This window comes from Colias eurytheme, chromosome 4 (assembly GCF_061535395.1).
Source record: "Colias eurytheme isolate Ceu_HAF_F1 chromosome 4, ilColEury1 Martin Lab GWU primary, whole genome shotgun sequence".
In the NCBI taxonomy this organism is placed as follows: domain Eukaryota; kingdom Metazoa; phylum Arthropoda; class Insecta; order Lepidoptera; family Pieridae; genus Colias; species Colias eurytheme.
Genome location: NC_142983.1, coordinates 7375027 through 7390941, shown reverse-complemented (window position 1 = coordinate 7390941; position 15915 = coordinate 7375027). Strand labels below are relative to the sequence as shown.

Here is a 15915-nt window from a genome sequence, read left to right as displayed (position 1 = left end):
ATCTTATCTTCTTTTTTGGTTGAATATGATTACGTTTTTTCCCTTAGTCATTTTTTTTGGTGTTATAGTACAGTATTTGTTTTATTAGTATATTAATATAAAGCAGATATTTTGTTCTGATAGCGATATATTATTGACTGTCTTTGGGGGAAGGGTTGAGGGTTTTATGAGGAGTGAATTGATCAGTGTATTACTCGAATTGTAAAGAATAGCTTCCATTAACCGGTTCAAAAAAGTAAAGAAATAAGAATATTTAGTATTATGGGTAAATTACTTAATTATGTACTAAAAGGACAGCAACCAAAGATATTTTTCAGCCAACACACTTGACACTATTAATTATTCGTATAAAATATCAATTGGTTAACTATTTTAAGTTGCATGCCTACACATAATAGATTTTGAATTGTCCAGGAAAACATAAAAAAAATGTCCAAAAAATTAAAGGTCGAGGTTAATATTTTTTTATGCATTTGCAATAACGAACCAGGAAGCAAGTCAAATTAATATTAATCGATAATGGGTCTTCCAAACTTTTCGTTTAATTAAGTTTGTTTTTGCATAGAAATTGCTATTCTACAGTTTTATCTGCAACGCATAATTTGATTAATTAAAAACATGATGGAAAAAAATACAACTAATTTACCTTCCGCTATACCTACTGAAAATAAATCAAAGAAATTCATTAAACTAATGTTATAACATTGATGTACTGTATGTAGTCGACTGTGACCATGAGAAGCATAGGACGCATAACCATTAACCATAAGATGCTTTCAACCGGTTTGAAGAGGTAAACAAAAAGCCAAGTTGTTACAATTTCCTCAAACAAATTTAAAAATTTTTGAAAGTTAGAACAAGGATTAATTTTCAAAATTATCACACTAGAATTCGCATACAATTTATTCAAAACACTTCGAGGTTTCCGATGTGAATGGAAAATGAACAAAAAAAAATATTAGAACTAAGTAAATTAGACTTTTATCAGGGATGGAGCTTAGGAGCCAACGGATGGAACTGTTGCATTATTTCATACAATGTGCGATAGATGGCGCTTTCTTTAAAAGTTGTTTCATTTAATCCGTGAAGTAAATATTTAAGTACTTATAATAAATTAATAAGCTTAAGATTCGTATTTTTAAATGAAAGCACGGCTTTTTTTTCATGAAGAAGTCCTTTGTTTTTAAATAGCAGTAAAATAATACATGGTTCTGTATTGTTTGCCCTAATCCGAATAGGCAGTTGACAGATTTATTTTGATTAGGTACACTATTTACGCTTATTATGCAACATGCAACATAGTTACAAAATTAAGGATAAAAATGTCTGGGAATTATCATAATTTACATGCTAGACGTTATGGAGCATCGAGCCCACTAAATCGTAGGATAATGTGCTATCTCATATGGGCAGGTGTTAAGCTTAGATTTGGCTTGACCTACGTAATTCTAGTATATGTATGCACATCAATAGAACGTGACAAGAATTTATTACGATTGTAGCTAATAATTATTTATAAATACGACAAAAACCATGACAAATAAAATAGAACCATTACAATTTAATTTCATGAATATAGTAGTTAAACTTAATTATTAGATAAATAAATCACAACAGATAAATTCTAATTATATAGATATTAAATATTGGTAAATAGTAGTATTTTATTTTTAAAACCAACAGAGAAATTGTTTGAATATTGTAATTTATATACTAAAAAGAGAAAAATGACTACATGAAGTACCTTTGAAAATATAGCGCCAAAATATATCCACAATAAGCCATTGACTCGTATAATTAAATAGGTGAGATATATATGAAAACATAATCAAAACAAATAATTTCTGTATAGACCATGTCCTTAGAAGTGGATATACAAAATCACCTTTACATAAGCTCTCCACGCATCTGTAAATAAAAATAAATAACACAGTGATTATTAAAACGCTACCGAATTGAATTTAACTTCTTTACATTTTTACCTAAATGTCTATTTAACATTACGTTTCATAATAATTAATAGAAGACAGGTTATAAGTTGATGCTTAAACGTTAAAATTTAAGGTAAGATGTTGAGATATGTACAGGATTTTTTACGTGATAAAGCGCTTTTAGGACTTTTTACCCCGTTTTGTTTCATTGATCATAAAATAAAATAGAGGTGATCTTATCGTAAACTGATTTAATCCTTTATACCCGGCTTAGAATATGTGAACGTGCAGGTAACAAAACGTTTGTCTTTTTGTAATTCCCTTAAATCAAATCAAATCAAATCAAATCAGTTTATTTGCACGTATATGGTCATACAAAGGTGTTAATATACAATATTTATACACATATACTGCCATTATAGATGGCGTGCAAAAAATTTTTTTTTTAAAGTACAATTAAATTATATTAAATTATCAATAATATCTTACACATTAATACATTCAATCAACCAAAAAAAAAAATACAATAAATTACAAAATACATACAAAAATTACAATTAAATTATATTAAAACTCATATTACATTAATGTCATTATCATTCAAGTATTCCTTAACACTATAATAATTTTTAGCTTGTAGCAGTCTATATACTTTATTTTTAAAAATATTCGATGTTAGTTCCCTAATTTTTATTGGTAGGTGATTAAAAATAGTGATTGCCATGCAATACGCATTGTTTCTGTATAGCGCAAGGCGGATTTTAGGTAAGCGCAATCTTTCTATATGTCGTGTGCTATTTGTTTTGTCATATTTATCAAAGAAGCTAATATTCTTTTTAACGAATAAACATATTTCTAGAATGTACAGACATGGCAAAGGCAAGATTTTTAATTTTTTAAATAGTGGCTTACAGCTATCCATAAAATGGACTCCACACATTGCTCTAATACATTTTTTTTGTATTTTAAATATTGATTGTATTGCTACAGAATTACCCCATATTATTATACCGTATCTAAGTACCGATGATACGTATGCGTGATAAGCGATCTTGGCGACATCTAAATTAATTGTCTGTTTCAACTTTCTTAACACATATACAAAACGATCTAACTTATTTATAATTTTTGCAATGTGTGGTTTCCAGTTACAGAATTTGTCTAGTGTTATACCCAAAAATACACATTCATTAACAGTAGTCATTTGATTATTTTTGTAATTTATGTCAAGTTGTGAGTTTGTATTGTATGATTGGAAATTAATTATATTTGTTTTAGTCATATTAATTTGGAGATTATTTAGTTTTAACCATTTTATAGCGTCGTCTAGAGCTTTAATTGTATCCCTTTCTAAGTCTTCCTTATTTTTACTTTTTATTATAAGCGTAGTGTCGTCTGCGAAAAGTATACTGTCTACGTTTATTGCGTCTGGTAGGTCGTTAATGTATACCAAAAATAGGAGGGGGGCTAATATGCTGCCTTGTGGTGTACCATAATTGTTGCATGTATATGTAGACCTATACGATTTTTGGTGGGATTTAAGGCAATTACATGGTTCAACGACCTTAATGATTCTGTCACTATATTTGAATTTGTTTTTTTAACCGCCCTCTATAATATACATCATTGTTGAAGTAAAAGTGACCAAAGATTATGGAATTGTAAAATGTATCGTATTGTATCGTAATGTGTTAGTGGTTTCTACCTAATTTATGTTTTCTCTGAGAGGCAGTAACAAATTACATTTATGAATAGTAAATATTGCGTACTATGTATGTTGTAAATGTAATGTAGGAAGACTCATCTTTCAACATTAACCGTTATAAGCAAAGTCTCTACTACATGACCCATTCTGGAGACCTTAAGATGACTAAGCAAGTAATTATAAGTTCTAGAGTGGGGAACAGTTAAGAAAACACCGATTTAGAAATTAATTTTATTCAAAACGGACTCTACTATGTTCTGGAGACCTGATGATGGCTAGGGTGGAGAACATCTCACCTACAGAGATATAAAAGATGGAGTACATTATTTGACGTAATTCTATAGAACGGCCTCTACCATGTCATGGTGTATCGAATGGTAATGATGACCAGGCAAATGTATTTAGCGTTCTCTGTATATCTCTTCATACCTAGTAGGAATATATGCATGCAACCTACACACACCGAAAAAAATAGGGGAACGGACAAGAAATCACGTTTTTTTCGACTTGTTATGTATTTTGTAGTTAGTTCGGGGTTAATTTTTTAAATCCCTTACGTCTTTGAAATGATGACGAGAAAAAAAATGTGTTTCGATTTTTAAAAATTTAAATTTAAGAGTTTGGTGCCTATTTATCGACTATATAGCAGCTTAAAATCAAAAATATTATAACGTGTTTTAAACTGAGTTTATTTTTTTCTACTGTTTATCTTTGAACACATTACAAAATGAGTGATTTTCCTGCGACTGAAGTTACCAGAGCCTATTACTATGACTGATATGGGTCATACCTTCCGTTCAAAGAATACAGTGTTAGTTGTGTCGGTATCTATGGTCTATTACAATGTTCAACGCTATAGTTAAACAGTCTTACATATTATGTTGGCGCGGGCAAGGAAGAAATTGGGCAACTTGGAATTGGTTTTATTAGGGTGCAAACTTGGATAATTTATTTTGTTGTGGCTTTGGAAAAAATGCATGTGACGTGTGTAGATCAGTACCACCATGTCATGGCAACAGGAAAATTATAGTACAGTTGAAGATTAAAGGTATTCGAGAAGGAAATAAAACCTACCCAGTACGAGTTAGACTCGCGCACTGAGGGCTCCGAATTCCGATCAAATCTATTTTTTATGATGCTGTAACTTTAAATTTATGTTTTTTAGCATTGTTTCCATTATTTGTGTCTATAAGACATCGCCGACATCTGATTAAATCTGATATTTGTTTGGATTACTAGGCCAAACGTTGATTTAACAAGCATCACTCACGACGTCCAACTAGTTAGCGAATTTATATCCCTTTGAACAGAGCGGATAGAACGTTCGGCATATTGTTGGATGACGAGTTGTTCTTTAGTCATTCAATTACATGTGGTCATTCAATAATCGCTCTAGTCTTCAATCAAATAGCAGACCAGCTGCAGCAGCTCCAGATGACTGCGACATATTATCTAGTATCTTATTAAAATCCTCCGATTAAACAGATTTTCCAGAAAGTTGACGTCTTCAGAAGAGTTTTCGCTTTCGTGAAGTAATAATTTAACAAAAAAATAATATTGAAAAAACCTTCGTTTTTCTTATAAATATATTTATAATGAAACCTTATTTGATTATTATTATCCCGAATGTTGGGTTGTAGAATAAAAACGCCTTCGTCACAATTCATATTTTATTATTCCTTCACTTGGTACATTCACTTGATAGTTTTCTTAAATCTTACATAAATCACAAGGCACGGCTATGGCACTTATAGACCGCACTGGTCGGCTGTTTAAGATCAATTGGCTCGCTGATCGTCTCTTCAAAAAATGTAAGCGATCGACTGACAACTAACCAACTGGAGGGGAGGTTAAGTTGTCAGGCGGTAGATTATAAATACCAGAAAACCTTGTCGATGGAAATGTTCTATGTATGATTTTAAAATTTGTAAAACGAATCTATTTCTTTTTTCCTCGGAGAGTCACTGCAAAGGAATTATTGTTATATAATTTATATTTTTATGAATCACTAGCTTTCCGCCGCCGGCCCCGCCCGCGGTTTCAAAGAATAACTCGCATAGTTCCCGTTCCCGTGGAAAATCCGGGATAAAACCTATCCTATATTACTCGTGGATAATGTAGCTTTTGAATGGTGAAAGAATTTTTAAAATCGGTCCAGTAGTTTATGAGCCTATTCATTACGATCAAACAAACAAAGTTTTCCTCTTTATAATATTAGTGTAGAAGAAATCATCGGTTCACCCAGTTAAAAGTGCGGAGGTAACGGAACCAACAAAAAATTCAGTTGAATTGAGAATTTCGTCCTATAATGGCGTCGGCTAAAAATGTTGCTATACGTTTAGGTATGTCAGTTTTGACTTTCCTACGATTTTATACAATAATATAAAATTAAATGATTTTGTACAATATAAAAAAAATGCTGATTTTCGGCGGTATGGCGACCATTTGGAACTGTCTGAAAAGTATGGCATGGCGATTTTCGTACATGGCTACTTACTGGACCATGATTACCTGTGCAAAAATTAGCCTGGTACAAATGGTTGATTTTTTTTTTTAAATCAACGCATTCACGTCGGTATTGTGGGCTGTAAATTACACCGGAAAAGTATGGCATGACACTACCGCCTACTTCTTTTTTATGGGCTATCGGTAAATCCTAAAATTTTTGTGTTACAAATCGTTTGCCTTCCGTAATTTATCCGACGAGTTCAACTAACGCCCACGCGACTAGTCTGCCTGTACCACTGTTCTGACCATGATTTTTCTTTTTGTCATTGCGTACCTACTAAGACCACTGTAGAACCGCCATCCTGTTACAAATGACCCAAAATTTTGTCAGTATCTCCCGGCTTTGGATTGTTTTGGACCCTTAAAATATACGATAGAACAGCAATTAATCTTTTTAAAAAAAAATTCAAGACACAGGGAAAGTCTGGTTACTGTTTTATAGGTAGGTATGTGTTTTCTGATAATATTTTACTGTCAAAAATTATCAACACTGGATATTATTCAATGACGCCTATCAAAAACAAAACTAATTTACAAACAGATTTTTATATCTTTACATACCTATTTTTAACTTTCATTTCATGAACTGCTCATGTAAATACCTATTACAATCTGGTTTAATTTAACAAAACATTCAATTCGGTGAATTTTAGCGTTATTTTGCAATAAAAACCGCACGTACAGTCCCCCGTCCGAGTCGAACTGACACCGTCAAATTTCGTCAAAAATATGCAATAGAGGTGAGGTTTTATGTGGGTTTTATTATAAATTCGAGTTTTTTCTTGATAATTTAACGATAATAATGAAAATTGAAAAAACAATCAATACAAATTGTTACAAATATCATAACATATTTTTTGGTATAAATTTCATGTATAAATATGTAGCCGTTTTCCTAACAAAATGCGTTTTATGTTCAAAAAGGGGTTGATTTGTATGTATTTTTTTTATGTTTAGGCCGTTCTAAAATGAAAAGTAAACAATACACTTTGTTAATTATATCCTTGAGTATCACATATATTTTTTTTAACACAATCGTACCAACAGTTTCCTCAACAAAATTCAATATGTATAAGGTGTTTTTCGGTTTTGACCATAGTAATCCCCTTAATGGTTTTAGTGATTTCCACGCACTGTTGTCTATTTTCTAGATAGCTTTTAATCCAATTATAGGCGTTACCTCTTATTCCATAGCATGACAACTTAGACAGCAGTGTTTTGTGACAGACAAAATCAAAAGCTTTTGTCATGTCTAGGAATACACAACTAATGAGTTTTTTATTATTAAGGCATTCTGTAATTTGTTTTATTAATGAAAAGCATGCTACGGTGGTGGAGCTATCTTTTTTAAATCCGAATTGTTCTTTTTTAAGAATATTGCAAGATGTAAAGAAATTCTCAATTTTCTGAAACATAACTTTCTCAAAGACTTTTGATAAAATGGGAATAAGAGTAATTGGTCGGTAGTTGCTCATTTCTGTTTTAAATCCTTTTTTGTAGAGTGGCTTTACAATTGAGAATTTTAATTTATTGGGAAATATTCCTTCAGTCAGCGATAGGTTAATTATGTATGTTAGAGGGGTAATTAGGTAAATTGCACACAATTTTAAAACTTTAGTATCTATGTTATCATAACCAACGGAGTTAGTGTTTTTTAACGCCATTAATATTTTATAAATGTCTTCTTCGTTTACCGGTGACAGAAAGATGCTTTTAGAATTTTGAGGGAGATTAGGGTAAGAGTTATCATTGGTTTTGTTTGTAATTTTTGATTGTGATGATAATGACGTAAAGTAGTTGTTAAATAGATCGCATATTTCGTTTGGTTTATCATACATTTTGCCATCAACGTGAATCTTATCAATTTCGGTCTTAAATATATTGTTATTCGTATGTCCATTAATTATAGTCCACGCAGCTTTACTCTTATTTTTAGCATTAAGAATATGTCGTTGATTATTTATTTGTTGTGCTTTGTTAATACATTTTTTGAGTATATAATTATATCTATCGTAAATATATTTGTTATGTTTTTTATTATGCTTACATTGGTGATATTTTAAATATAGAATCCTTTTTTTTATACAACATTTTTTAATACCTTTAGTTAATTTTTGGTTTTTTATGTGTTTGCATGTATGTTTTATTTTAAGTATGGGAAAACAAAGATCATAAAATAATGTAATCGTGTCATGGAAATTGTTAAACGCTTCATTGGTTGTATGATAGTTATATACTTCAGAAAACGATAAATTTGAGATACTATCTATGAATTTTGCAACATTTTCATTACTATGATCTCGTATGTTTTTATAATAAAAAGTAGGGTTGTCTTTTATTTGTTTGTTAATTTCTAGATTTACTGAAAGTGACTGTGCTGTCTCATGATCTGAAAGTGCTAAATAGTGTAGACCCGATTGGGCCCCTGGTATGTTGCTTACTATAAGGTCGAGAGAGGCGTTTTTACGTGTAGGTACTTGTATGTGATTAATTAGATTGTTGTTACTGAGAATAGATTGAAGATCATTAGCTTTTTTTGTATTTTTCAGTGTATCGATATTCCAATCACCGCAGATAATAACTTTTTTATTGTTTTTTTTACAAATTTTACTTAATAAATGTTCAAAGTTGTATAAAAATGTAGATACGTCTGGTGTAGGTGTTCTATATATACAAATTATTATGAGGTTAAATTTAATTATTTCAACGGCACAGTATTCAAATTGAAGAACTGTGGGGGGAATGAGGTTATGGATGAGTTTGTATTTGAGGTTATTTTTAATTAAAATGCAAGATCCTCCACGGCGTTGGTTTGGCCGAGAAAAGTATGAAACTAGTCTATAATTACTTATTCTCACATTTGGTTCTGATCCATGTTTCAGGAAGGTTTCTGTGAAGCAAATTATGTCAATATCACCTAAATCAGTATGTAAATTAGATAGAGCCATCTCAATTTGTTCTTGTTTACTGAGAAGTCCGGCTATATTTTGGTGAATTATTGTAAGTTTGGCATATTTATTTTGCTCCACGAAAAAATGTTTTATTCATATTGATATTATTGCCTAATATTTTAAAGTAGTTAGTTATCTTCGTTTGGATTGTTGTGGGTGAGGTTGTTTTATTTTTTTTGTTAGATTGAAATGTGCAGAAGTGTAAGTGGTCAATTTCAGTATTCAATGTATCGGTTAAATTTATTAGATAATGTGCATGATAGCTTAATTTTTTATTAGTATCATAATATTGTGATGTGTGTATTTTTAGGTATTTACATTTTTTATAATTAGATATTATAGTTTTTAAGTAATAATTAATTAATTTTTCGTTTAAGTAAGGATTGTGTTGCACCTTTGTAACAAATACTGTTTGGTTTCGTAGTTGATGAAGTGTATTACATAAATTTGAGAGCAGATTAAAAGGATTCTTGTCATTAGCGCCGATTGCAAGTATTACTATATCTTCTGAAGAGAGAGACTTTAAAAATTCGCTGTTGCAGCTACTTAAGATTCGTTCGCTGGTTGCATAGGGCTTGATGAATGCTGCTATTTTATAGTCATTATTTTCTAATTTTGATCTAGATTCTATTAAAGATTTTGACAATCCACGAGCGCTTTGATCTCCAAATATTATTATTTTCGGTTTTGAGTTTATAGATATTTTATCTTCTATTTTCGTGTTTTCTATACTATCGTTTACTGTAAGATTTTTTGATCCCGAAGCAATATTAATCGATATTATTTTCTTGTCTGGTAAGCCATTTTGGTTGTTGGTTTGGGAGGCTGTATTATTAACTGGTTGTGTATTTTTCGGAGGATATTCTTGAGAGTGAATATCAGAAGAGCTTTTCTCTTTTTCCGGGGACTTGTTGGAGTTTGGATGCGCACTTTGTTGTTTGAGATGCATATTTTCCGATGTTAAAGACTCAATCTTTTTTAGGGCGTTCTGTAATTCAATATTTAGTTTTTGTATTTCATCTTTAAGAATCTCGATTTCATCGTAGCTGTTTGTAGAGATGTCTTGTAGGCTTCTTGATTGAGAGTTTGGTGTTAGTGATGTGAAAGAAAGGTTTAGGGATTCTGAGGATAAATTTATTCTCCTTTTCCTTAACGTTACGTTGCTGATACACAATTCCTTCTCTGCATTCTCCATTTCTGAGTGTTAATGAGCTTTTATATATATTTGGTTATTGAATTGAAGTTTTTATTGTAATTTATTAATTCATAAAATTATTTATTTATTTTAGCGCCATCTACTGGGGAGTGGCTGTGATTCAATTGTTTAATCTTTTATTATAGCGCCATCTATTGGGGCAGTTCTCATCACATAATATTACGGGTTTGAGTCTAAGTTTAATAAATAGATCTTCATTCGTTGTGAGAGAAGTTTTCGCTATTCGCCACTAGATGTCTCATTCAGCTATATAGTGTTGGAGGTATTTTGAAAAACTTGAAGAAATAACAGTTTTTATAGGAAATATTGTTTATAATTCACCTGTGAAACACTTCTGTACAACACTTCTTATTCTGGATTATCACACACAGATTTTCCAGTTATTTTTGGGTGTTAGATTCTAGTTATTATATTGTTTTCATAAACATATTGTCATCACAGCAGTAGTATTTACGGTATTATAAAATGTTTAATTAATTCGCTTTAGAGTTCACATATTTCGAAGATAACATTTGCACTTGAAAAACACATATTTGTTAACAGTTTAATACGTATACTTTCAAACTTTATCCACTTTTAATATTTTTAATTTTTATTTTTAACGGAGCGTAATGTTTACTTTGCGGCAGCGCCACCTACACCTGCATACACAACCCTTCAAATTCGTTTTATTCATGTGTGTTTTTCTTTTTATTCTTTGTGATTTATTATTGTGTTTGTTAGTAATAACGATAGAATACTTGATATTTTGTACAGTGTGCGTTTACAAAAATGATCAGCTTTTTAATTACATCAACCAACGTGGTGATAGAGTCATGAAAGTAGTCTTTCTGAAATAGATTTAATTTGCTAAAGTTATAATATATATTCCAAATGTTCCAAATTAAATATTAGTTTATTATTATATTGCTGTTAATGGGTAAACATATAATTCTATATTAAATGTATACAATATTAAAAAATACATAAAACATTTCCAATAATTACTTACATAAGCATGTAAAGAGTAATGAAAGAAAACATGATGCTGATGCCTTTTGTCAAACTTGCTGGTCGCTTTCTAGGGACTGATAACAGCTCAAAGATGACAAAAATCAAGGAAACAGTATGCATACTATGGTGTGCCCACAGTGGTATATAAATATCAGTTGATAAAGACATCAAAAGTTCTCGGTTCTTATTCCATAACATCCAAAATAGAACATCAGCAAACTGAAAGAAAATGTTCATATATTGGCAAGGAAATTAATTGACACAAAGTTAAATTATACTGTCTATTACAAATATGAGTAGGAATGTCTATTGACTGACTTTACTCTTTCGACGTCGGTCGCAATGGAATTCATTAACGTAATTATGTTTGTTTTTTATGAACTTCAACGTAGCGTTGCTAAAAATATAAATAATTTGTTATACTTATACTTGGAATTCGCTCTTTGTTTTCTTTGTTGTTACCAAGAATATAAGTTGAATTATAAAATACCTTCCCAGCAAAAACATGTTTCAAGACTGGTAAGAAACTACCAAGATTATTTAACCAATTTTTGTAATTATCTAGAAATTTAACTATATTGTAGGTATATTAGTCATGCACCAGATCATAGTTTAGGATAAATACTGAGTTCGCTTTTAACAATACTTGATATTAGAATATATTATCTACTTACTACAATTATGATAGTATAAAATACTTACTACAGTTGTAGGTAAAATAATTATACTTGTAAAAATTAAATGTCGCATAGATGATAGTTTAGTTTTGTTTCCTTTCTTTTCTTGCCACTGGCAGTAGATACAGATGAGAAGATAAGGCATCATCGCCAACTGCAATTGTAAAAAAAATGATTTTTTTTCGAATACTCCTACGACAGTCACATAAGAAGGAAGATAAGGTAATTTATTATGCCTGTGGGTTTATATAAGCAAAAGTTGTCGTGTTGCATTTTGCCTGTCTGATTTTCCTATTTAGCAAAATATTTTTTCATTTTATTTGTCAGCAGCTGATATCATTTTTATATTAACTTGTTATTGATTATTTGTTAATTGTTTTTCCATATCAACATTTTCCCTTTGATCGTATCAGCAGAATTGTATCGGTCATATTTTGTATAATATTGATTAAATAAAATAAAAATCGTTTATTGAACAAGGTTCCTTATAGAACTCAGACTCCCAATATAGCTTTCGCTGTAATTATTATTAAATATACTTACATACATAATATTTCGATATCAAAATGATTATGCGTGTAAATATTAAGCGTTTGTAATATTGGGAACCAATCGTATCAAATGCATCAGCCAACGTTTATTGTTTAAACATCTCATACAACTCTCAGTATATTTATAACAATCCGTACAGAATTAATTAAGAACTACATATAAGAATTTTTATGGAAATTCATACAGATTTTAGATAAAGATATTTATATTTTAATTATTGGAATCTGCAGGATACGGCTTGTATAGAAATGGGATTGCTTCACGAATGTCTTTACACCGATTTCCTCTTGAAGCTTTGTATCACCTTGCAAACTCATTAAAGCCACAGTGTTGTTCGATTATCCGATTCCTTTGAGAAATAAATATTTTGAATTTGACGAGAATAAAAGAGAACCCTCTTTGATTTATATCGATGGAACTCACAAAAATTCTATTTGGTGATTTATTTTTACTCTTAAGTGATTTTCAGCTCGCATGTCGAGACGGAGTTCAGAGGAAAATTACCCAACGTATCGTATTATAAAAAAAAATGCTGTTCTATTCTATTGTTTTTTGTATCATTCACATTCACATGTCCAAAAATGTGTTCGTAACATAAATGTTTGATTAATTAATGGATCATAAAGACTTATATATCTACAAATTCTGTGAGTTTAGAAAAGCCCTTTCCGAAGTTCAGTCCTTTAACAACTATGATTGCATGAAAAATAAAGATAGGTGTGTGAATTAAATTTTAAAACTATTATTTTTTTATTAATAAAAAATTTCTTTACTCATAGTAACGATCATGAGATAAATATAATAAACATATGAGGCATGTTGGGACGTAGAAGGCAGTTTAATTCAAAGTGTAGATAGTACTTGGTGTAATATTAGTTGACTGTATGCGTTGCACGTACGGAGTCCTAGAGCACATTTATTTGGAATATCTTTGAAATAGCAGTTTTAGGAAATTTGAATGAGTGAAGTATTTTGTAACTTTTGTGATGATTCACATATTGTTTTCTGAATCAGGTAGCTGAAAGATGCGTGGCAAATGAATAATATTACTACCACAATTAAATATGTTTAGTTTATAGGCAAAATGCTGAAGTAAGTAGTATAAATAAAGTATGATCTTAAAGTATTTTTATCCTACTACTATTATAAAGGCGAAAGTTTGTAAGTATGGATGTATGGATGTTTGTTACTCTTTCACGTAAGAACTACTGAATGGATTTGAATGAAACTTTACCACAATATAGAATAGAATCAGAAGAATAACACATAGGATAGGTTTTATCCCGGAAATCCCACGGGAACGGGAACTATGCGGGTTTTTCTTTGAAAACGCGGGCGAAGCCGCGGGTGGAAAGCTAGTGTAGAATAATTTATTAAGATTCACATAACACTTTCAGTAAAATGTAGATATGTTACTGAAGTAGCTACAAAACCGTGGTTTCAGATAGAGATAGACAGAACAATATACCTATCTCTTATACGTTATACCTAATGTGAACAGATGAAAATATTTGTGGAAATTATTATGATTAAATAATTATATTTTAATCTAAGAATTTAGTTTTATCTAAGACTAAAATAAAATCTGAAGTTTCCCAAATAATATTTTAACATTATAATATTATAAAAATAACTTTAGAGACGGGTTAGAAACGACAAAGCTAATAACATGTTCTGTGTGAATTCCGTGTATTCTCCACTTGAAACAAATATTGTCTTGTAGGGACAAATATTTGCAATCTAGTACTTATTCGCAAGCTAAAGCATAACTCTCAGAATAATATATTTCAAAATCTACATAAACTATGTTTATGTGCAAAAATAAATATTATCTATCTTACCATACTACTAATATTGTTGGTATATAAATATAAATAGAGACTTAGTACCTAGCATGAATTATTTAATAGTCACTACTTTAGTTGACCGCCTCCTTGGTACAGTGGTTGACGCATGAGCGTAGACCCCTCGGTTCTACGCTCATGCGTCAACCTGGTTCGATTCCCGGTGGAGACGAAGAAAAAACAAATGTCTCGGTCTGGCAGGACACAGAAGGCTGATCACCGACTTGTCCCTAAAGAAAATCGATCAGTGAAACAGATGTATGGATAATGCATGTCCCCTTACCCCACTAGGGGACATGGGACTTCACTACTACTTTAGTAGTTAATAGTACATATTATATTGCATGCTACTAGTACTTTTTACAAATAACTAAAAACTATATAGAAATAAACTATTATGTGTACGTATTTGATGTTTTATCATGTTTTTTTCTAAAACGAAAAGAAGCTGCTACGAGATTTCATTTCTTGATGAAATATCGCCAAATGTTTGTTTTTAATCAGATCTTTGAAACAAACATTAATACTGTTGGTAGAAACTGCTATTAAACTTTATAATTTATCGTCAAGTAAATTTAGAAATGTTATTTTGTATCGATTTGAGCGAATAAAAATGAGAAAGAAGTAGAGTCAAACAAATTATTAGTTTAAAAAGCTAATAACACGGTTCTTATCAAAGGAAATAAATATATTAAAACAGGATGAATCTATTGAGAATTAAATCCATCAGAAGGACGTTCCAGATCAGCTTCAATTTTCAGGCACCACCATCAGAGTAACGTGAAGGTTATAGAATAACAATGACTAAAGAGTTATAAGGTCACCGTATTTTTATTTTTTATTAAAAGAAAAAAGATACCTATGGATGGAATTAAACTTATTAAAAATATATTTATAATTAATATCTGCAATAATTAAAAGCTCTATGAAGCTGTTTTGAAGTATGTATTTATAAATTTTATATTTTCTTTTATTACTTGTGATTTCAAATCTTTGAATGTGTGGGTGTTTTAGAATGATATAAATCCTACAATTAACTTTCAGAAGATACGTCAATCGTCGTACGAATATTTATCAAAAATTTATCTTACGTTATCTTAAAAATTTGTGAAAAGTAACGAATTCTTATAATACTGCTTCAGAAGCGAAATTAATAAAGAATGATATAAAGCTATTTCGTATGAAAACAAGAAGCTATATTTCAGGATTTGTGATAGTACAGAAGTCGCTAGGAGTTGCTAGTAAAATATTTCCACTCAAATTTACTCACATTAAACCAGGTTGTGATCAATTTCCATTTGAGTCGTGAGTACGGATGTAGTTGTGGGTCCTCAGCGCGACTGAAATCTATGTTCAACAGTTTTGTAGCCACAAACACTAAGTGTAGGAACGCTACCACGTATACAAGTATACGTATATTGCTATTTAATATTATATGGTTTGTCATGTTGCACGTTTGTTTATCGTTGGACTGAGTGGTACTCTGCGGACGATGTGATATATTAGTTTGGTTTTAAGTTGATTTAAATAGAAGTCTC

At 30.6% G+C, this 15915-nt stretch overlaps 1 protein-coding gene across 1 annotated transcript; it reads right to left on the bottom strand.

Moving 5' to 3' along the window:
• Positions 1 to 571: 571 nt before the first annotated feature.
• Positions 572 to 15824, bottom strand: LOC149909069 (androgen-dependent TFPI-regulating protein-like). The gene is made up of 5 exons (XM_090101517.1): positions 15648 to 15824; positions 12007 to 12135; positions 11303 to 11523; positions 1745 to 1908; positions 572 to 588 (listed from the first exon to the last, which is right to left on the bottom strand). The coding sequence occupies exons 1-5, from the start codon at positions 15822 to 15824 to the stop codon at positions 572 to 574; spliced, it is 708 nt and encodes a 235-aa protein (XP_089957643.1).
• Between the last annotated feature and the right edge of the window lie 91 nt (positions 15825 to 15915).

Coding starts and splice junctions, on each gene's coding strand:
- LOC149909069 (XM_090101517.1), bottom strand. CDS start 15,824: ATGACAAACCATATAATATTAAATAGCAATATACGTATACTTGTATAC. Junction 12,136..15,647: donor TGATCACAACCTGGTTTAAT/GTGAGTAAATTT, acceptor TTACAATTGCAG/TTGGCGATGATGCCTTATCT. Junction 11,524..12,006: donor TTATTTTACCTACAACTGTA/GTAAGTATTTTA, acceptor ATTTTCTTTCAG/TTTGCTGATGTTCTATTTTG.